The sequence below is a fragment of the Aedes aegypti genome, chromosome 2 (assembly GCF_002204515.2).
Source record: "Aedes aegypti strain LVP_AGWG chromosome 2, AaegL5.0 Primary Assembly, whole genome shotgun sequence".
NCBI classification, from domain to species: domain Eukaryota; kingdom Metazoa; phylum Arthropoda; class Insecta; order Diptera; family Culicidae; genus Aedes; species Aedes aegypti.
Genome location: NC_035108.1, coordinates 459,319,953 through 459,343,868, shown reverse-complemented (window position 1 = coordinate 459,343,868; position 23,916 = coordinate 459,319,953). Strand labels below are relative to the sequence as shown.

The 23,916-nt window shown below is 39.1% G+C and overlaps 3 protein-coding genes and 1 long non-coding RNA gene across 9 annotated transcripts in view; 2 read left to right on the top strand and 2 right to left on the bottom strand.

Annotated features, from left to right (window-relative positions):
• LOC5565906 (rho guanine nucleotide exchange factor 7) overlaps positions 1–9,008 on the bottom strand; it is a 74,755-nt gene extending 65,747 nt beyond the window's left edge. For 4 of the 6 annotated variants that reach the window (XR_002501019.1, XM_021848150.1, XM_021848151.1 and 1 more), the window contains exon 1: positions 8,252–9,008. The gene's annotated coding sequence lies outside the window, so the exon portion shown is untranslated. The remainder of the gene's footprint in view (positions 1–8,251) is intronic. The other 2 variants (XM_021848152.1, XM_001650201.2) reach the window with 2 other exon arrangements.
• A 3,438-nt stretch (positions 9,009–12,446) lies between these two features.
• LOC5573482 lies at positions 12,447–13,175 on the top strand. Its single transcript, XR_002500070.1, has 3 exons — positions 12,447–12,547; positions 12,611–12,731; positions 12,791–13,175. It is a non-coding gene; the product is annotated as an uncharacterized LOC5573482 (long non-coding RNA).
• Positions 13,176–17,709: 4,534 nt separating this feature from the next.
• Positions 17,710–18,429, top strand: LOC5565908 (mediator of RNA polymerase II transcription subunit 11). Its single transcript, XM_001650202.2, has 2 exons — positions 17,710–17,879; positions 17,951–18,429. Exons 1-2 carry the CDS (start codon positions 17,807–17,809, stop codon positions 18,274–18,276), a joined length of 399 nt encoding a protein of 132 aa, XP_001650252.1. The 5' UTR covers positions 17,710–17,806; the 3' UTR covers positions 18,277–18,429.
• LOC5565909 (nuclear fragile X mental retardation-interacting protein 1) lies at positions 18,313–19,904 on the bottom strand. The gene has a single exon (XM_001650203.2). It carries the CDS (start codon positions 19,820–19,822, stop codon positions 18,344–18,346), a length of 1,479 nt encoding a protein of 492 aa, XP_001650253.2. The 5' UTR covers positions 19,823–19,904; the 3' UTR covers positions 18,313–18,343.
• Positions 19,905–23,916: the final 4,012 nt, after the last annotated feature.

The following is a 23,916-nucleotide window of genomic DNA, read 5'->3' as shown; positions in this document are numbered from 1 at the left end:
ACGAAAATATTAACCTAATCTTACATAGTTTGAAAAGAATCAATTTATCAAAGGATATTAAAATGTTAACTGGTAGTCTTTTGTGTGAAAATAGAACATCAAATTGCTATCTACGATCTTGTTCGGATTGTCCAGATTCTTGATCATTGGAAAATACTTTATTCGCTGAGTTTGAAGAAAATTATATTGATCAGTTATCATTTGAGCAATGGGTGACCACGGATAGGTGTGACCTAGAAACTATTGTAAAACCTGTAGATGAGTTTGTGTCATTTTTTTGCTTGAAATTAGAAAGTTTAATTCCTCACGACTTTATTAAAACAGAGCAATCCCGCTTTTTAAAAAACACGAAAAATACATTACAAGATGGTGAATTTTTAGTCATTTGTGATTTTTCTGAAAACTATAGCTTTGTATTGCAAGATAAAGTGCAGTCCCATCACTGGAACGTACAACAAGCTACAATTCATCCATTCGTTATTTATTTCAATGGAAGTACGCAAATTGAACATTTTAGTTTTATTGTAATTTCCGAAGATTTAAGACACGACTCAGTATCTGTAAATTTGTTCATTGCCAAAATGATTAACTTTTTACGCGTTGATAAGGATAAAGAAATCAGAAAGATATATTTCATGTCTGATGGAGCAGCATCGCAGTACAAAAACCGTAAGAATTTTTCGAGCCTATGTCAATTTAAATCAAAGTACGGAATTGATGCAGAATGGCATTTCTTTGCTACGTCACATGGCAAAGGTCCTTGTGATGCTATTGGAGGAACCATAAAGCGCATGGCCACAAGAGCAAGTTTAGCCAAAGAACGTGAGCATCCAATTAAAACTGCAAAAGAACTATTTGATTGGGCGAATCGCAGAAAAGAAGAAGATTTAACAAAATTATCATTTTGTTTTACTACTACTGAAGAGTACGAATTAACGGCATCAGAGCTCAGCGAGCAATATAATAACGTGAAAACGATCCAAGGAACCCAAAAATTTCACTGTTTCATTCCATTGTCAGAAAATAAAATTAAAGCAAAACTATACTCGAACTGCACTGATAATGATGCAAAAGTGTTCGATATTGTAAAAAAATTGAATAACAATAAATAAATAAATAAATAAGTATTAATAAAATGTTTTCATGATCTCATAACGCATACCCAAATCCAAAACTTTTAAAGTTTATATATAACATTTAGAAACTCATCGATCATACTCTAAAAAAAATATCCTGGTAAAAAAAAATTTTATTTTCGTGTAATCTGTTAATTCATTTTAATTTATACATAGGGAGACTTACGGCTTCGGCACCATTCGACTATTATCGGCAACCAAATTTCAAACGCCAAATTCACAGCATTATTCTATCAAAACACGTCAATGAAAACATTCAGATGATTCTTCGTTCTGTCCGCTTCCCACTGACGAGATTTCCGAGACTGAACAAACAATACCGCCAGAGATGTCATCAATTCAAATGAAGACGCTTCAAAATGCGACTGATTTGGAGCTGCCGAAGTGATTCACCAGCAGTTTTTATGGGAAAGTTGCCGAACAGAATGAGGCTGCCGACAATAGGCACACTGACAAGAGATGTTCGCAGCGTTGTAAAAACGTTTCCAAGATCATTTTGGCAAGTCTATCGGTGTGAATCGATAGAGGATTGAGCAACGCATAAATGTAAACAGACAACCACGGAATTTATCTGCTGATGTCCGAGAATATTACAAAAGAAGCGCGGCATCGGCTTAGACCGCCGAGAATACGTAAGTTCCCCTATATACATATACATATAATATTTATACATATACATAATATTTATACATATAATATACATAATACTAATGAATACATGAAAACGACTTGTTTAATTCACGCAAGGCCCTTAACAATAAAATCAGCAACAAACTGCGGTTCCCGTAATAATTTACACCGAAAAAAAAAATTGAAATGTCATAACTTTTTTGTTTATTGGTTTACCATCACCAAATTTTTATGGTAGATAGCTAATATAATGGACCGTTTTCCCTCAAAAAATTACGTTGGTATTCCGATAGGGTTTTGAGATATTTGAGTTTTTGTGTCAAAAATTATGTTTTTTAATGCAAAAAATTTTTTTTTTACTGTGTGTATTTTTTTTGGAATCTTTATTTAGTTGTCTAACTTTGTTTCTTTAGTTGTCTAACAATCGAACGAACCGTTTTTGCTGTGCAGCTTTTTGAATATTTTTGAACCATTTTCACATACACCCTTTTGAAAAGTTAGTCGTGACTCAACTTGAAGATTTGATATCGTAAAATGACGATTTAGATGGAACTGGAAAACTGTGCAAAGTTTCAGCTCAATAGAAAAAAATGAATTAAAAAATTTACCAAATTTTGGTGCTGTTGCTTGGAATCACTCCAAAGCTTCGTTGTGACATTTTTTCAGAAGTTTGCTAGTCGAAAAAGTCGAAATTTAGCGTGACATAATTTGTGTACCATCCCTAAAAATTCTTGTTTTAGGTCCTTTAGATAATAGCTTGTAAACGTCGATCTCATTTATTTTTTAAGATTTTTTTCATTTGAAATCATGAAGACAAACTTGCTTAAGTATTGCCAACAAAAATTCTCTGGAAAAGCTCTTGCATGAATAAATTGAGTGAGTCCAACGAACAGTTATATTTACAGAGGCGAATAAGGCTGATGCAAATGAATAAGGAACAAGAGAATGGAACGTAAAAAAAAAACAGTTGATTCTATTCTTATTTTAAATTTCATTGAGAAGTGACAAATGATAACGTTATGCTTTGAAACATATTGGGTGGGTTGTCATTGAGGTTACTGTTTCAAACAATAAATCTTTTTCTCCCCTTGCCTTTTTGAAGGTGGTGATGATAGAAAAGAAAATTAATAATTGTATCATCCTAATTATAAACCAAAACGATGACCAAACCAATCTAATTCCAGTAACAAATACAAAACAGTACGTTTTAATATTAAAGACGATTTTTATACTTTGGATGGTCCTTTTTGCATAATTATCCAATGATCATTGTGTTATAGGAAATCCCATAGGACATGGGACAGTTAGGCAAAAACGGGGCAGTTTAGAACTTCCGTAAAGGAATTTCTGGTGGAATTTGAGCAGGGTTTTCTAAAGGAATAACTAGATAAAACCTCTGACTCAAAATGGAAAAAAACTTCTTTGACGGTTTTAGACATTAATTGTAAGGTTTTTTTCGCGCAAAATTGGAAAGAATTCCCGATGGATCTCAATTGATATTTTGTACAATAAGCATCGTAAGAACTCCTGACAGACCAGACCAAATGGAAATAACGCAAAAAAGAGTATTCTCCACTGCACTGTGACGTCACGCATCAATTTTGACAGGTACTGGTCCTGTTGTTTACAGTTTGGACTTAGTACTTTTTTCGAATCATTCTTAATTTCGTGGAAGTTTGCTGCGAGGAGAGGTCAAATCCACTGCAGATACCCACGGATCGTATTATTCTACCTTCCTACCGTGGAAAATCGTCACCATCAGCATGCTGGTGATAGAAATGCGAAGATGAAAAAATGATGGAAAAAACGACTAAGTCCGAAACGTAAACAACAGGACCAGCAGCTGTCAAATAAGTGAGGTTAGGCTCGTCATATGCAGCGCTCTATTTCGGACATAATTTCTGACATAATCGGAAAGCATTTGTATGTGTTGTCATAGCTATTTAAGACGCATCTCCTGGAGATATTCTAACGGAATATGCGATAGGTAGCTAACATCTTGAATAAGTTTCTACAAAAAATCCAGAAGTTCCCTGGGAATTCTGAGACTAAAATTATGGAGGAAAATGAAACAAATTCCACAGAAATCTCGCGTAACAGTTCTAAAGGGCCAATGATCAAATTGTAAACAAATCGGGTTTTGATACCATTCGATAGCATCTCCCAACACCCACAAACTATGCAAACATTGTCAACATAATCATAAAACTTACCGTTATAAACTCGGTTTTTCAAAACGGCCAATAACCGCTTATTTCCAAATCATTCATTGGCCCCCACTCGAAAAGGCCAATGATTAGTTCTCGCTCCATCAAGAGGGCCTACAATCGGAAAATTTCGCAAACTGTCATTGGCCTTAGCATGGTGAGAGGCCAATGACTCTCTCTTGCTCATTCATTGAAAACCGAAAAGGCCTAGCCTTGGGCCAAGCACGCTAATAAAATTCTATTTTGGCCAATAAAAAAGGCCCATGCCTAGATGGAAATCGAAAATGGGCCAAGCATTTAAACTTATCATTTTTTCCACATTTTTGTCAGTTTTCAGTATAAAATCAATTATTAGCGTGTAGTAATAGTAAATCGTCACTCAACTAGCAAGAAATCACATTGATTAAATTGAATACTGAAAAATAGGAATTGAAAATGTGGTGAATAATATTCAAATCGAATTTTCTCAGAGTCAACGATATGAGGATTGGCCCTTTTGAATTGTTACGCGAGAAATGTTCTTGACAAGCTTCTAAGGACTGTGACGAACTTTATTTGTAACATTCAAACAATGACTTCTCGCATTCAATATCATAAGGGCGTATCTGATCGATTCGTCTTAATCGATTTTCTCTTTGGCTAATTACTTGGCCGGGAGAATGTTTTCGGCCAATATTTTTAAATCGATAGGAAGTGCTCATCGTCCTTCGTCATCTTTTGCTTCTTCTTCTTCTTCTTGGCATTAACGTCCTCACTGGGACAGAGCCTGGTTCTCAGCTTAGTATTCTTATGAGTGCTTCCACAGTTATTAACTGAGAGCTTTCTTTGCCAAATAGGACGATATTCAAAACTGAAAAGGCAATAGATGGCTCTTTTTAAATGGTAGTAAAAACGAAATGCTGAAGCAAAGAAAGCACCACGGAAGATGAACTAAACACAAAAAGTTATGTATTCACTTTACACTTGATTTCTACACTACTTTTTTGATTCAGTTTCCTAATTGCAAGCAATTTACGATTTTAATTATGTTTCATACGTTTTGACAGTTCTCCGACTACCATTCTTCCATGCGCTTGTGTTGAAAGTTTGAGAAATTTGAGAATGCAGCGTAGCGCGATCAGTGAGTGAAATACAAACATCAGTGTCGCCGCTCGGCGGCCGGCAAGAGAAACGAAAAGATCCTGGACCGACCGGGAATCGAACCCAGACATCTTCAGCATGGCTTTGCTTTGTAGCCGCGGACTCTAACCACTCAGCTAAAGAAGGTCCCCAGCCAACAATTTGACTGCTATATCTAAATTGGAACTGACTTATACATGCATATATAACACCGAAGAAATCATATTTACTGCTCAAAAAAGGCATATACATACTAAAGTGGAGGCTATATAGAGGCATCAATGCGATTGCAGCAATTTCTTGCAACATTGTATACGACTGTGTTCAAAAACACCTGCATACTTAAATTAGAATGCTGTATCTCGGCTAATTTTAACCGAGATCCGTACAGCCGAGAAGTCGGCAAAGAAATTTCCTGGGATCTCAGTCAATAAAACCCGAGTATCAGCGAGATGGAAGAAATTTATCACTACCTTGGCATTGAAGTTGAAAAGAATGAAGATGGAGATTATTTCTTAAATCAGCGAAGATACATCAATGACATTACTATTTCGAGCGGATCGAATGAAGCTAAGGAGTCCAGTATTCCCTTAGATCCAGGATATGTTACCAAGGAAAATGAATGGAAAGTATTACGGAAATGGAATGGAAAGTGTACGTTGCTATTAACACAAGACCGGATATTGCAACTGCAGAATCAATATTGAACAGGAATACAAGCCGACCTAATTAAGACTGGATCGTACTGAAGCGAGTTATCCGGTATTTATTAGGCACCAACAACTATCGACCACAAGCAAGTTGACGGAGTCAAAAGGAATTGTGGGTTATTCGGTTGCTGATTGGGCTGAAAATAGAAGCGATCGAAAATCAAATAGCGGATACGTCTTCCATATAAACGGAGTAGAATTTATAGCACTATCGGAATCTGTACAAGAAGAATTATTATCGCTAAAACAACTACTGCGAGAATTGAATGGAAACCCAGAAAAACTCGTTATCTTCGAAGACAATCAAAGCTGTTTTAAAAATTGTTGAGACAGAAAAAAATAGTTCAAGAACTGTGTTTCGTTCGCATTGCAACAAAGATTCATTTTGTAAGAAATCAAATCAAGAAAGGAAACATAACATGCGTCTATTTTCCATCGGAAACCTATCGGCAGCTATGGTTTCCGACGGACAATAGACGCATGTTAATTTGCCTTTCTTAATTTGATCTCTTACAAAATGAATCTTTGTTGCAATGTGTATATGTTTACTTACGAAACCATTGCTCAGAATCCGGACATCAACGCTGGTAGAACTCTTGTGCCTAACCAATGTCGTCTAGGAGGAGTGTTGAAGTTCAGACGACAACGATCATAGTAACCTAGCTGGATCGAAGAATTTGTTACTTAAGGCTGGTTTGCTACTGACAAGGAAAGGAATCGCCTAATTCGATGCATGGAAAATTTCTTCCCAGAAATGGTCCAGAGAATCACATTTTTCTGATCGTAGTACCCAGTTGAGAAGAAATGTCTTTTCAAAGGTGGATCTCTGTAAGAAATTTCATGACCCATTCATTTTAAACTGCCAAAATAATGGTGTTTTGAATTTTATTTTATTATTTTATTTAGAAATTTATGTTTTATTCCTACAATGTTTAGACAAAAATTGAATAGTAAGTGCAAATAATATCCACTCATGGTACACTAATTCTGAATCTTATTCTAAACTACAATAACATGCAGATTTTTTGTGGTGGAAATTCTTCAGAACAGTTGGCGGAAGTCTAGGTATGATATTCTGTTGATTTTATTGAATATATTTATGGCGGAACTCGCCGAAATTTCTTAACAATGCTCTTATTATTTACGCAAAAAGACAAGAAAAGGCAACAATTATTCCGTAAGAAATTGGCAAAATTTCTGATAGAATTTGTTGTAGAATTTTTCAAAGAAACTTTTGATCTTGGGTGTTTTATACTGGTGAAATTTCTAATGAGTTTTTGTGAATTTATGGCGACTACCGTGTTGATCCGAAGTGTCCGGATGCTTCTGAAATCACCCATTTTTTTAGGGCCTTTATGCATGAAGAATGTAGAAGACTTCTTAATTATGTATTTAAGGTGAAAAAATCGGAATTCGATCTAAAGACACCATAAAAAAGGCCAGTGTCCAGCTTTCGAAAAGTCCGGCAATTCGATGCAGCACGGTATACGAATTACAGATATGATTCTTTTCAAATTCCCAAGCGCTAGAGTAGTGAAACTCTTAACAGATTTCTTAGAGGATCCTTGTATAAATTATATCTTTCGAAATCCATTTTACGAGATATTCAACAAAATATCTTATGTAAGTCAAAAACTACATTGAAGGAATACCATCAGACGATCTTTCTGGAATTATTTACAGATATCTGTCAGAAATAATTTCAAGAATCGAATAAGAATCTTTTTAGCAATTCATAAATATTTCCTCTTCCCCAAGCTCCACAAACTTCAGACATTTCTTCTTGAATCAAAATATTTTCGAACACTTGATCGGAAATTGAAACCGTAAGCATCGGAACCCATGGATGTTCAACATGTTCGAGTTTTAATTTCGCTGCTAGATATTTTTCCGCGGCGGCAACTGTATCCTTAACCTTTAGAGCGACGATCTGCTCTTTGCTACTGACACGCTTGCACCGCCACCACCTCCGAGGCCAAACAACTGCTCGATTTAGAGCCGCACATTTTACTGAACCAGTGTCCTTAAAAGCGGGATTCTTTTAAGTTTTTGGGCATCTACAATGATTACATGATGATTACATATCCCTTCAACCATAGGCTAAGAATACGAGAAAAGCTTTAATTTAGCATTCAAACTGGATTCCAATGAAATGATTGAAATGATGAAGAAACGGTCGAAGAATTGCTTTTCATCGAATAATGTTCTGTTAGAGCGATTCCATCCAACTAATTAAAATAATAATGAAACCACCAAAGAACTGCTTATCACAATTCCAAATCCAACCTTTATCTTTCCTTTATTCACGTCTAAAAGTGTGCGATGCGGGAAATGACGGGAGACTCTTGTCAAGCCGTAAAATTATGTGGCCAAGAATCATCCACAGGAGGGAAAAAAAACCTGAAAATATTTCACCGTTTTATAATTAGCAACACTCTTTCTTACTTACGAGGGGGACGGCAGAAGAAGCCAGAGAATGGGAAATCCGACGAAAATTCCTCTTTGAAGCCAAGCGGTTGAGGAAGATCACAACATCCAGTCTCTTTCTCTCTTTCGCTTTCGGTGTTTTCTCGATCAGGGGGGAACTTTTCCTTTTGAGTGATCTTTTGCGCTTCGTCTTTAGGTCACTTTTCCGTGCGGCGTCGATTTTCTCCTCGTTCACTTCCTTTTATGTGTATAATTCCAATTATTTCGCCACCGAGGCTTGCATCCCAAGCTGTTGCACTGATTTTTCACGAAAAAACACAAAGGAAACGAAACACTTTGAAGCCGTATCACACAGAATGATCACATAATCAGAGCGCTGGCATTTCGTAGAATTTGGGCAAATTTTCCGTCGTCATTTTCGCACTTTTCTCGCGCAGCACACGATCACGGAAAAACGATCACACAACACTTCGCCGCCGCGATCGGAACCCGTGTACTTTTTCGCGTACTCTTTACTATTTTACCGCTTAGTGCGGAAAATATTCAGCTCTGTTCGTCCGATTATTTTTTTTTGTCTGGCTGAACCAGGAGCAGTTTGTTCTGATGAATAGCTGTGTTCAACGAGCTGCTCGAACTTGGTTGCAACCACTTGCGAGTCAGCTTTTGGTGTTCATTGAGCCACTCCAACCTACTTCGAGTCGCTCGGGTTTGTGTTCATTGAGCCGAGTCCAACCAACTCCGAGTCGCTCGAAACAGGTTGGAAGCTAGAGTCCGAGCTAGTTCAACCAGCTCGCAGTAGCTCGTGTTTTTGACGTTCAAAACGTAAACATTGAGAAAAAAAGCAAAATTCCGAAGCGATACGGATTGTTAAGTGCGCGAATTTTTTTTTCACTTGGAATTCCGGTAAATTAATGCGGAGAGTGACAGTTTTTCATAATAAACCGAAGGTGACCGAAAAAGAGCGTTCATTGAGAAAGAAGCTTGGAGTTGCTCGAAGTAGCTTTGACAGTTATTTGTTGACAAAAAATACGAGCTAGTACAACCAACCCCGAGCAAGTTCGATCAAAGTCATTGAACACAGCTAATGAATCGTTCGCAAGTTCTGACAGTTTTGTTGATTTTTTTGTTTGACAGTCATCGTCTGTCGACATTCAGTCACTGCTACACTTTTACCACAGACTTGGGAACAGATAAATCACGTGTCGTTAATATTTATTTATAAATGATAATGCCACCTATATGGCAACCCCTATCCCACCTATTGGATTTGACAGTAGCCAAGATCAATTGAGTATCCACATAACAATGCATTTAAGTATCCAACGGTTGCTTAGAAAATGTTGGATTCGAAAAGATGGCGGCTTCGCATACTGGTGGATAATGCACGCTGAAATTCCAGGTCCGTCCGACTCGGGCTCAGATTGGGTACCACTTCTAGTACTGCATTTGGTCCCTCGGTAGTGCAAAAGGTACCCAAGTTTGACAGATCGCAGTACACTTTTCACGGCATTCTAGATTACCTTATGAGCCATAAAATTTTGGGCAACTGCAAGGCACATGGAGGTCTTTTATGTGTCTTTGGAAATACAGCGGAGATTCGCTGGTTGGAATACGACTGCCTTCAAACTAGGTGAAAATACTCCACGCATCTGGAGAGCAAATCATCACGAAACGCACATTCCATGTAAGGGCCTGTTCACAAATTTCATAACGCTAAGGGGTATCTTCAAAATGTTACAGCTCATACAAAATTTACAAAACATTCATACAAAAAGTTTTACGAGGGGGTGAGTGGGTGTCATTCCATGTAGTGGGGCCCCAACGAGTGAATTCGCACTGTAAACAATGTTTGTTCAATGCACAGGACTGAAACGGCGGTCATCTACGAACAACTGGAGTGAAGCCAAAAATTTGATGCTGAAGAAGGTGCTGATTTGACAGCTTGTCCAAAAATATCGATTAAGGCATGAAACACACTCGTTTTCGAGTGTGGCCAAGATAACCGTAGCGGTAAACGCGCAGCTATTCAGCAAGACCAAGCTGAGGGTCGTTGGTTCGAATCCCACCGGTCGAGGATCTTTTCGGGTTGGAAATGTTCTCGACTTCCCAGGGCATAAAGTATCATCGTACCTGCCACACGATATACGCATGCAAAAATGGTCATTGGCACAGTAAGCTCTCAGTTAATAACTGTGGAAGTGCTCATAAGAACACTAAGCTGAGAAGCAGGGTCTATCCCAGTGGGGACGTAAAGCCAGAAAGAAGAAGAACACTCGTTTTCGAATGCGACATTTGTATTGTACTAATTATTTTGGTGTTAAGTGCGTATAATTTAATCCAGTTTCCTGTAGTCGCAAGATTATTTAGCCACATTTTATTAGGCGCAATGATAAACGATTATCAGTAGTATTATTTTTTTTCTCATGCGACATTTGTCGCTATCGCGTGGGGTTTGATAAGGGCAAAGCCTAAATTTTGTTTACTCAGCACTAGCGCAATGCAGATAGTGGCTGGCTTCAAGAACTAGTGCTTACTTCAGGGGGTTGGTTCAATGCCATGTTGCAGAGGCTGATTTGTTATGCTTTTAAAAAAATATTTGACACCTTGAGGCCTGGTACTCACGCTATCAGCGCATGGCGAACTAGATGTTGGTAACACGAACGGTAGCGACATTATTGACGATTCGAGTGACAGTTAGAACCATCGCCAAAAACGTCGCCAGCCAAGCAACCGCTGTGAATTTGACGTTTCACCTGTCTTGCCAACACAAAGGCAAATCACCTCCTTTGATTGGTTTGCTGGCGACGATTTTTTCAGTTTGTTCGAAACCCGCATAAATATTTACCGTATGCGAAGAGTTTTAAACATAACGCAACCATAAACACTACTGTTACCCATACACGATATGTTCCTAGTAATTTTCATGAGGAATGGTAAAACTGTATCATAGACATTGTTTTTATGGTTCCTATACCGTTTATTTTCTCCGAACGGTACAACCGTTTCTCTACTGAGCAACCATATATTAATATACTTCTACCATAACAACTGTGGTATACTGCCCTGGGATGTGATTGTTGACAACCAGTTTTCGACCGCACAACGCAGTTTTGTTTTTATCCAGAAACACCGTAAAGCGCCTTGAATAATTATTGTGATTCTGATGCTTACGTCTCAGTACACATTTTCCGGTAAGTTAATTGAAAATCATTAAAGTGAACAAATAAAAAATAGTGTCTTTTAGAGCTCTACGCCTATGCCAGAGTCCAGTATCCCGTGGAGAAGGTAAAATGCAAGAGTACTGCCACTTCAGAAACATTTTGCCGGATGATCCGGATTTCATTGTTCCTGATGGATATTAGGCCAGCTGCTCCAGAATTCCAATCGGAAATCAGAAATAAGGTAAGCTTCAATATGCATATCGAAGCAAACGATCCATCTATGTCTGATTTCCCGCATAGAAAAATACAGTTTGCCACGTATTCCAAACAGTAAGTTTAATTTATCTCTAAAGGTCAGTGTATCGCAAACAGTTGCTATTACATTGAACAGTATGAAGCCTAATGCAATATACCATAAAAAGCTGTTTATGTAATCTAAATCAAACTGTAACATTATATTATACTGTACAGGAATTGTTGAACTGTATAGCAATGCAACTCGTTCGATATGGTGGAAATGCAACACAACATTCAGGCAAATGGGTTTGCGCAACAAAATAACACATGAGCACTTCACTATATATTACTGTTTTGGAACAGTTTGGTGAACCGTTGCGCACGCTTTAAAAAACTATCACTAATTTTGGTCTGTGAATTAAAATTTGCCTTTTTTTATTGAAAAGACGCATATTATTGTGTACATCTGAAAAAAAAATCGTTTCTCTATACGGTCAAAATGTGCAAAAACAAAATAATGAAAGATTTTCTCAATAACTTTTCAATTAAGCTAAGTATGCTGTTCCGCTCAAGAAAAGTAAAAATTTCTGCCCAAGAAATGGTCAAGAAATTTCCTACAGCGAGCTCCATTTGAATTGACATTTTTTTTCAACTGCGTACTGCGATCAAAGAAAAATCTTTTTCTTGAGCATTTCTCGCAAGAAATTTCCCACGCATCGAGATAGGCGATTACTTTGCTGTCGAAGTGCATACTTAGCTTTAATATAAAAAGTGAGTAGTATGTTTTGAGCGTGCATTTTTCTGCATTGATGTCGAAACCACAAAAAAAAAAAACAAAATAAAAAAAAATGTTGTCACCGTTTTGTTGTCCCAGAATAAAAAACGATTTGATCGGGAAAAGGTTGGAACAAATTGGAATTGTAAGTAGTTGAACGTAAGTTAAAGATATAACAATATATTTATAGTCTTTTCTTCTATGGCAGCTCAACAACCCGGACTTTATAACATCAACAAGGAAGCGATGAGAACGTGGAAGCCTGGTGCCGTCGGTGCAGCAGACACCCCAATGTGCGGTCAAACTACTGTCCACAGCTATTGTTGCTCGTAAGTAAGATTTTAAACAGTTTCTTTTCCAATTGTGAAACTATTCATTCGTGTTGCAGTTGCTGTAAAACCGGACCAACGTAATAGCCATTCATCTTCTGCAAGGAAAAATGAAGTGCCATCGGAAGTCTATCCAAGCGCCAATTCCTACTAAACCGCTGAGAGTGGAATCGATAAGCATTTTCCGAAGTTCCGCTCCTTGATGTGCTGAGCGGCAACGGGCAGACGACGACAACGCATAGAATCTTCCCGGGAAAGAGAGAGATGGATTCTTGCAAGTTGCGTGGTAGGGCGAGCTCTAAAAAAACAAATATTAGGGGAGATTTTCAGCATTGCATTCAGGAGGACAACTAACTATGAATTATTTTATCTATTTAAATTATTCCCATTATTAAGTCTTTGCGCAATAGCTAAATATAAAGGGATAAGTTTCACAAAATATGTTAAATTGTTTCATAATGAAACATAAATGACGTGCAGTATAAATCAACTTCAGACAGAAACAGTGAAGTAATGTTTCAATTGCGTGAATGAGGTTTTAGATCTGTACATGTTCCAACTAAAGTTGATTTTTCTACACGTATCTACTTGCTTCATTATTTCTTTTTAAAAATCATCCGAAACTGATTATTGTTTAGATATTAACATATAAGTACAGTACAGAATACGGTTGAATTACCGTAACATACCATTTATGAATATTTACACATACATTATCCGTTTTCATTCCCATTTTATAGTTCAACTATTTTATAACTGTTTGCATTGTAGTAAAATGTGTAAAAAAAAAAGTGAAACGATGAGTATATTTGTGAAACTGTAAACAAAGTATTTTGTTCGTAAAAATCAGCGTTTTTAAATGGTTACATAACTTAACCGCCTATTCCCCATATTGTGATTTTTCCAATAACCATTCACCGAACTGTCAAAACAATTTGTGATGCGGCTGGTTTATTGTGTTTTTAGGTGTTATATGGAATTGTTCTAATATTGTCGTACATTATTATGAACAGTATGTGGAACAGTAAGAACAAAGACAAATTAAAGACCTCAATGTCCCTTGGAGTTGCCCAACATTTTATGGCTCATAAGGTAATCTAGAATGCCGTGAAAAGTGTACTGCGATCTGTCAAACCTGGGTACCTTTTGCACTAGCGAGGGACCAAATGCAGTACTAGAAGTGGTACCCAATCTGAGCCCGAGTGTGACGGACCTGGTAAGAATACAGTTCATAATTATGCGGGTTGTTGTATTTCAGACTGATACGGAAATCTAAAACCCGAGAGAATAATCGATGCCCCCCGCTAATGGATGCGGTAGTGGTGCACGAAAAGATGAGCTCAAAAGTAACAATGTCAGTTAATTCAAATTACATTACCAATAATGTGAACAAATAAAATACTTAAAAATTTAATCTTTAACTCGTATTTGTTTCAATTTTAAACATAAAAAATAACTTCCTGGGAACCATACCCCATACTGTACTGCTCTGTGGTAAAACATTAGTTCAACTATTGCCCAAATTTTTCGGTAGCAATATTTTTAACCATACCGAATATGTTCTTATTGTGGTTGGCTCTGAAAATCCGTATGGAAAGTTGCCTGTTTTGGAACGGTAAATATTCTTAACAACCCGTTGTTGATACTGTCCGATTCGTAAAAACTTCAAACGGATTGGTCGAAACTTTACCCCACTATAGTTCGGTTATGGTTGTCCCAACCATTTTGAATATGGTAAAATAAGGACCATAAACCATTTTACGTGGTGGGATACGGTTTGGATTTATGCGGGAAGTTGGCAGTGCGTTTTGTTGCGAATGAAATAGACAATACTTCGCCGACGCATTAGGAAAGCCTTTGTCGGCGTAGCACTTCGTTAGAATGCCGACGCCGAGCTTTTGTTGGGGATATTTCATTTATTTTATGAATTTCGGTCTAAATTTGCAATTTTAGACCCCCTCCCTCCTCAACGTATCAGCTTTTGTGAACTTCTTTTTAGTGTTCCGTTCCCTATTGCGTTACGTAATATTTGAACGATCTTAAAATTATTTTTTGCAATTTCTCATCGTAATAGGCTGTTTTTCATCACGCCAATCTGTCACTAAACGGCCTACTTTCCTGCACTGAAGTATGCAGTGCGGGAATTATCATTACGCAACTGAAACCAGTGCTGTAATGATTCATTACGCAACGCTTTCTCATTACGCAACTGTTTCGAGTTATGTAATGAATTATTACAGAACAATTTTTTGTTAGATTCCGCAATCAATTAACGACAGGGACACTAGCGTAGAATTCAAAATAACCAAAGTTTTACAGTAAATCTAATAATACACTTCCTTTATTCTAACAGCAATCCAACTTAACTTGTACTTTTCTCCAATCTCTAAACAACAATAACAAATCCACACGCACTTCTGTATGTCATTCTAGGGGCCGGACACTGCAGTCTTTTATCATCCTACCAAGTGAGGGGTCGGACACTACTATTTGTCCAACACTCCTCCTTAGTGTCGACACCTCTAACACCTCTAGAATGGAACTCCTCCTGAATTCAAGCGATTTCACCATTCATGGCTGCTTTACGTAGAAGACTTCTCCTCGTCTTTCACCCATCAGTACTACGTCAGTTCCGTTCATGATTTTACACCCATTGGAAACAAAACTAACTGTATAGCCTTCATCTATCATTCGGCTCACCGATAGAACATTCAACTTCAGCTCTGGTACGTACAATACATCCTTCAGCTTGACATCCATTCGTTCGTGCCTCATGTTTAATCCGGTAAATCTTGCTGTTCCTCTCATGGTTACCGGAACGTTTCTACCATCCGCCAAATTCGTCAGCTCTCTCCAGGCTATCGGTTTTTCCAAAATTTCGAGATTTCCTGTCATGTGCTTCGAACAACCGCTGTCTATTATCCATCCATGTGATTCATTGCCATTTTTGACCATCGTAGTAAAACAAACTTGATTTCCATCAGAACCTCCGCTTCCGTAACGACCACTGTCAAATTGGCCACCCCTGCTTATGCCACGAGGACCACCATCTCGATCATCATAGCCTCTTTCTCGCCGTTGTCTGTCGCTGTGAACTCGTTGGGCATCCGATAGCTTCGGACAATCTCGACGGTAATGTCCTTCTTCCCGGCAGTAATAGCATACTCCTCCAACCGTCGTCGCACCATTTCTTATATCCGAGCGTCGCATTGTTGCTCGAAGTGCTCTTTCTTCGTTCTCTTCTTGATTTTCACATCGCCGTCGCCACTCATCCAAAAGTTTTCCCTTCACATAGTCCAACTTTAATTCGTCCTCTGATCGGCCTTCCAACGCGGTAATCAACGGATTGTACGTTTCGGGTAAACTCGACAATAATATTGCCACAATCCAGTGCTCCCCCAGCTTCTCTCCCATGCCGAGCAGCTTATGCACTAATTCCGAAAGCTCCACCAAATGCTTAGACATATCTCCACCTTCAGACAAACGCATGGAGCACAGCTTCCGCAACACATGTATCTTGTTGCAAAGCGATCCCCGTTCGTGATACCCTTTTAACTTTGACCACATTTCATTCGCCGTCTCTGCTCCGATGACATGAGATAACTGCCCGTCTTCGAGTGCCAATCCAATCGTCGCTCTAGCAGAAGCATCCTTCGAAATCCAATTCGCATCAGCTCCTTCTGGTTTGGGTTCATTCACCACCGCCCACAATCCATCCTTTACCAGCAATAGCTCCATACGGAACTTCCAGCTGGCCCAGTTGAAATTATTCAACCGCTCCATGACTACTTTCGTTTCACTCATTCTCACAAAACAAACACTCCTCTACTTCTCAATTTCAATTTAAATATCCTATGAAGTATTCTGCGCTTACCAATTTAAAAAAGTCCTACGATTTGGCTCCCAACAGCCGCACAAGCGCTAAATAAACACAGTCCAAGCACTACAAATTTTTGATTTCTCGACGCTTAAACAACGCAAGTTGAACTTCCGGATCCATAAATCTTTCTGAACTTCTTCTCTATCCTGGGACCATAACCTGTTAGATTCCGCAATCAATTAACGACAGGGACACTAGCGTACTGAGAAGAATTCAAAATAACCAAAGTTTTACAGTAAATCTAATAATACACTTCCTTTATTCTAACAGCAATCCAACTTAACTTGTACTTTTCTCCAATCTCTAAACAACAATAACAAATCCACACGCACTTCTGTATGTCATTCTAGGGGCCGGACACTGCAGTCTTTTATCATCCTACCAAGTGAGGGGTCGGACACTACTATTTGTCCAACATTTTTCACAAATTTTAAAATGATGGTGAATGCATTCCGATATAATTTCTGATATCCTCAAGTGGTCTTCTACGGAATTGCAAAAAATGTTGTACGTAACTCGTTGCAGAACTCGATTTTTACAGCACTCGTCTCAATTATCCTACTCGGCAAGCCTCGTAGGATAAATTTACGACTCGTGCTGTAAAAATCATCATTCTGCAACTTGTTCCGTAAACTACACGGAGAAATATTTTTACCAAATTTTTTAGTTTACTCTACCCAAAATTAAGTATATCGATTATAGTTTCAACCCAAAATCTCTCGGTTTTCTCTTTCTCCCACACGAATGTTGTCAAAAATAGAAAGAGCTGCATCTATCCAATGAGGGTACTTTGACCCAATAAGCCAAATTTGGGTAAATGCAACTTTTCTTATGTTTGGGTCGAAAGAACTCAATTTTGCGTTAAATCAACCCAAAATTGAGTATATTTTTCTAATGGAATTAAAGCCAAACTACCTAGTGGGGACCTTGGAAATTTAGCCAAAATTGAGTTATTGGGCTCAACTACCGAATTGCATTGAAACAACCCAAAATTGAGTTGAATTCCGTCTCCGTGTACTATTGTCCACTGGTGTAACCGTTGCTCAATGCCGACTTTTAAGTCGACTAAATGTGACGTTTTCTTTTCTGTTCCTTTTTCGTAAATATTCGTGATTTATTTCCACCGGTAGTGGACGCGTCGTAATTTTATTTTTATCGAACTGTGCTTCAAATTTCTTACGGTTTCCGCATAAAAATGACGGCTATCGATAAAATACAAGTTTTGGACTCTATTGAAAAGGAATTGCTACTTTGTTTGCAGAGTGCAGGTAAGAAGCGAGCGTTAAATCCAGATCATTTCCCCACCGGTAATCTCCGCTTTTGTGCCCATCTTTTTCAGGCCAAGCTCTGTTGGAGCTCAGCAAGGAGAAAACCAGTCAAAAGGCAACGGAAACCCACACGAACCAGTTCCTGAAATCGCTGAACATTGTCGAATCGAAACTGTCGGAACAGATCAACTACCTCACTCAAGTGTCCACGGGGCAACCCCATGAGGGGTCCGGATATGCTGCTGCAAAAGTTTTGCAGATGGCATGGCATCGTATTCAGCATGTGAAGTCACGCATCAAGGAACTGGAAGAGTGCAAGATCAAATACGTCCAGGCTACCAATAGGCTTCAAACGCAACGAACCGGACCCAATCCCGGTTCTGGAGGTGTTATGTAAGGGACAGACGTTTCGGTTAAGTTAGTGTTAAGCTTCTTTAATAACTGTATACAATAACTTTATTTCTCTAATCTTGAGTTTCCTCCAATTGATGGGAGGCCGATTCTTTCGGTTGCCCAATGCCGAAGAAACTATTCTGCACTACAAACCTAACGCACTGTAACAGAACATTCCTTTCATGCCGAATTTCCGGTTCCAGAAGCTTTTCCAACAGGGTATTCTGTCGGGCGTGGCGAAGCTTGGCGTAGTTCAGTATTGGCTTATCGAGTCGGGGATTCTTTGATGAAGTGGATTGCGTGGGAGCTCCGTCTTGGGAAACATCGTTTCGCCTTTTGTGGGTACGATTCCTTTTCTTGGTTTTGGTGGCATCGGTTTCAGTATTAGTTTGATCCACTTTAGCGGTTGGATCCTCAGTTGCAGGAGTTGTATTCTGCTCCTGATGTTGTATTTCTTCAACTGCCACAACTTCCTCTTGGTCAGACTCGGAATCCGGGATTTCTCCTTCACTCAAGTACGAGTTGGTAGAAGCAACGGTTTCGGTTGATATAGAAGTTTCTAGTTCTTGGACAGGGGATTCAGTTTCTTTATCAACTTCCACGGATTCGTCACCTGATTCTTGTTCAGATGATTCCTCACTATCACTGCCATAAGCACAAAGCAGGGACAGAGAATTCTTTTGCTTTTCCTTGTAATCTTTGAGTTCTGATGTTCCTTTGAACCTTATTCTAGATTGTACATCTTCATCGGAGTCTGACTCTTTCTCAGCAGCTTCCGGCGCTTGTTCTGCCTTTCTGACCCTTTGACGTGATCTCCTTGTGGTGTTAAAACTCCTTCCTTTATCCTTGCTTGGTTCCCATTGCTTCTTATTCGGAAACCTGGTTTTGTCCTCTTCAATCCTCTCGCCTCGCTTGAACCTCTCTTCCTGCTCCTGCATCCTCCTCAAAACGTTTGCCTTGGAAGGATACCTCATTCGTCTTTCCTGCCTCCACTTCTCGATATCCTCCGGAGTCTGCTTGGTTTCCATCTGAGCCTTTTCCTGCAGCTTCTGCTCATCGTGTGCCAATCTCCAGTGCCGTTTCATCACCCGGGGATGTCCCACATATTTGCAACCTTCCACCTGGCAAGCCTGATGCTCTTTCTTGTGTCTCTCCAATTCAGCTTCCGTTCTGCAGTTCACATCGCACCCTTCGCACCACAGATTCCAGTTCACTTCCAGCAGTTCAGGTATGACGTCTTTATCGAATCCACTGTTGAAGTGACCCCGAGGGGGCCCTCTAAACCGTGGCTGTTGATAATTACCCTCCCCTTTGCTGGAACCATACTGATGTTGATGATGTCCTTTTCTTACCAACCACGGAGGAACGGTTGCTCCACGCGGTCCATACATCGGCGGAGGTTGTTTCTCGCGCGGCAGCAGCATTCCGGAGGGCGTGGAAAAATGTGGATTCCGAAGTTTCGTGAAGCTGTCGATGGATTTTTTCGTTGCGGCTCCGAAACTGGGAGCGGGCAGCCGGAACGATGATACGGTGCTTGAGGAATCGGCCATTCTGACCGCGGAACTGAGATTGAATCAAAGCAGCGGATAAAAACAGAAACAACGTGTGTGCGTTCAAAACAAAAACAAGCGTGGCAAACACAAAACACGGAAGGAAAAATGTTGAAAAAAATTAAGGCCTATTCGTTTAATTTCAAGCGTAACATTTGAAAAACTCCTTTGGGCCATTTTTAGAAGAAACACAAGTACCCATGGGAGGGAGGCACCGATACTACACACGAAATATGACACAACACTTTTCCAAATTGCAAGATAACTCCCGCTCACCAACGACGATCAAGGCAGGCTTGGGGAAAATCGCAAGTTTTCTTTTATTGTGTACCTTCGATCTCTCTGGACAAACTTGGAAAAAGGGCCATAGTTTTATGTGCATTCAATTTTAATGATAATTGGAAAACAGTAAAAAGATGCGTGTTTCATTACTTTATATTCGATCAAATTAAAAGGTACTATCGTGGCATTGCTTTTGGGTGTTGCAGGAATTGATTTTCAACCGACTGTTGTCAACTTTGTTGGAATGCAAAAATTTGTTTTGATCAATTACGCGCTTTTATCAAGTGTGTCCATTCTTCAAGATCTCCCGGTCAACCAGTCAGTGATTTTCGATAGCGATCGATATAGATTCGTTTTGAACCGTTAGCGATCGCCATCGTTGGTCAAAGATCTATAAAGAATTATAAAGACTGGTTGGTCGGGCTGGGCTCACAGTGACAGTTCGTGACAGCAGAATCTCGGCTCACTATGACGTACATAAATTTTGTATCGGTTTCTCCCTCCCAGCACAAGTACTAGCCTAATTTACTGCTGATGGCCGGTACGCTGATCATAAGTACGTGCAAAAGGAAAGGACAGGAAACGGTCAAGGAATGATTCCGCTACCACTGATTTCATAACGTCGGTAACGCCTGCTGTACAAATCAAATGGAGCTGTCACTTTTCCTTACGAAAAAATGTGCCGCTCAATTATTCCCCAAGTAAAAGTGACACTTCGCTCATACTTGATCGGCTGTCAAAATTACTTTGATTAAAAAGAGAAATTTTACTTGAGCGCTTTACGTTTCAGGTGCATACTACGCATGAAAAGAAATAGCACAGACAAACAGACGTCACACTCTCACCATTGTCCATCGACCACCTTTTTAACGGTCGATACAAAAATGTGGTAGGTGGCCAATCCGCCACCCGCAGCGCTCGCATCGTTTCTGTTCGCGTTTGACGTTTACACACTACCGCCATCTGTTGGTCCGTCGGCCAAACACACTAATTTTAGCATTGGGCGTACATGTCCTCGTGACTATGATTTTGATTGAGATTTGTTCGAAGTGTTACGTCTGTTTGTCTGTGGAAATAGCTAAAACAATTTCTCGACGATTCCTTGCGGGTTTCTGTGTGCTACACACCTAGGACAGGACGTGACAGCTCAACTAAGACTGCCCGGTTGTTTTTCCGTCGATAACCTTGACGATACAAAAGCCAGTGTTACCAGTATCTTTTTTATGCAAATCTTGTGAATAAATTCAAATATTGTCGCACCGCCACCAAACCGGATCGCGCCAGTGAGACTCGCGATGCGCCTCAACTCGCGCGATTTTGAAATCAGTTTTTTAGTGTGGCGCTGCATTCTTACGATTTTTATGAACACAGCGCACTATTCACATATTAGCTGCGACGCACGGGGCCCGAGAAAACAATAATTATAAATAAATGTTGGTCTTGATTTCTACCGGATACATAATATCAAGGCTCATAATCTGATTGTTTCTTGCACGCTTTACTCGTTTAGCGCAATAGAGGATGCTATATTTTCAAACAATTGGGTTGGTATTTAAAACCGGTGATATTTTTAGAGAAAATTTCCAATATTTTGGTATTAATCAGGTGTTTTATATTTATTTTAGCATTGTACACTGATAAAATTCTTCATATCGTCAGTATGTGTGACACAAATGTTTTTTTGCAATTTGTGTTAACAAATGCTATATATGTGTGAGACACATAGTAGGGGTTCATTTCAAAGGATATTGAATTTATATGTGAGCATTTATAAAAACCATGAGTCCCACCCATAATTATTATGAGTTCATGTTTTACGTAATATTTCATTCAGAATTGGTTGAGCAACATTCAAACAACAAAACTCTAATTTGTTCTGCCATATTTTTTTTTATTAATTTTCATGTTTTTGTATTTTATAACCAATGACCAAACGTTTGGAAACTGCACAGGGGGAACCTTCCGGCGCCTTCGGAGAAAAGACTCGTGGGCATCGGCAACTCGTTGACGGTCCTTGGGTTGGGAAATAATCTTCTGTGTTACGAAAAGCTTCCGACTATGATGCAGCTTTTGAAGCTGAACATCTTCCAACTTGGAAAACTGGCAGGATCTAACGGATGCCGTAAGCACGAATTGCTGAAAAAGAATAATCAAGCCCTAAAATAATTGAATAATTATCACTAAACAATGTTGTTTATACTTACTACATCCGAACCGAAAATATTTCTCCGTTTCCACAAGCATCAGCAACAACAAAATGGTTGCAGTCCATTCTCGACCTCGACTTCGATTTGATTGTCGATGTTCATGTTGGTTCATCCTCTATATAGGCGTTATGTGTGAAACTACATAGATTTTTGCTATTTGTATCCACACATATATTTTATTCAATAGCAATCTAAAATGAATCTAGAATGAATCCTATTTATATAAATTTAATGTGTGGAATAGAACCTTATAATAATGTGTCGTTACACATATATAAAACTAATGAAATTTTTGCAGTGTAGGAGTACATGCTTTGAGCTTAACATCGAATATAATTAGATTTGAAACGAAAAGATTTTACGAAAAATTTCCAGACTTTTGATGAAAACTCTAATTTATGAACTGGCAACGCGGTCGAGCTAGTAACAAAGTGCCCTGTTGCAATTCAACTCGACGATGTGAAAGTAGGCTTTTGCCAAAACGACCAATGAGAAGTGGTCTTTTTTGACAGGCAATTGGTTTCATTTTTGTACTTTGACCTGTCACGTCTTGTCTTAGCTACACACTATTGCCGCGCTCATTTTAAATCCACATCCAGGGGCGGCGGTAACGCGCACCCACCCACCCCCTTCAGCGTTATGAAATTTGTGAATGAGCCCTTAGCTGCGACGCTCGGGCCCCGAGAAAACAATAATTTTTGATAAGGGTTCATTCATTTATTTCATAACGCCGAAAATGGCCAATTTCGACACCCACCCACCCCCTCGTAACGCTTTTCGTATGAATATTCTACAAATTTTGTATGAGCCGTAACATCATGAAGACACCCACCCACCCCCTTCAGCGTTAAGAAATTTGTGAATGGGCCCTAAATGTTGTTCTTGATTTCTACCGGATATTGTGGGTGGATTTCCTTATCGAACACGACTGTTCGAAACGGTCGTTCCCGAACAGTCGTAAAAACAGTCGCTTTTTGCCTTCACAGCTGACTTCACTCTAAAATATGTCAAAATTGACAAGTCAACCACGTGCTCTTTTGTTCTCTCTTTCACTGTTCTCTGGTTTCTCTTTCTTTTTTCGATGTAATGACATTTATTTTGGTGGGTAAGGTGAGGAAAACGAGGTGATTGACGCAGACCAAGGGTGATTCTTGTAAGGTGTACTGGAAAACGACGGTTCAAACAGGCAGCTAAACCGACCTTTGACTACAGTGGTCAAGGAAAATCACAATACATAATACTTATGATCGGCGTACCAGTCATTAAGCGGAGTACGGACTTGAAGCTGATCCAGTGAGCGAAATATAACTTTTACTAGTGGAATAATTCGGTCTGTTCACAAATTCCTTAACGCTGGAGGGGAAGGGTGGGTGTTCTCAAAATGTTACAGCTTATTGCGTAGTATGCACCTGAAACGTAAAGCGCTCAAGTAAAATTGCTCTTTTTTACCGAAGTAATTTTGACAACTGATCCAATATGAGCGAAGTGCAGGGAAGTGTCACTTTTACTTGCGGAATAATTGAGCGGCACATTTTTTCGTACGGAAAAGTGACAACTTCATTTGATTTGTACAGCAGGCGTTACCGACGTTATGAAATCAGCTCT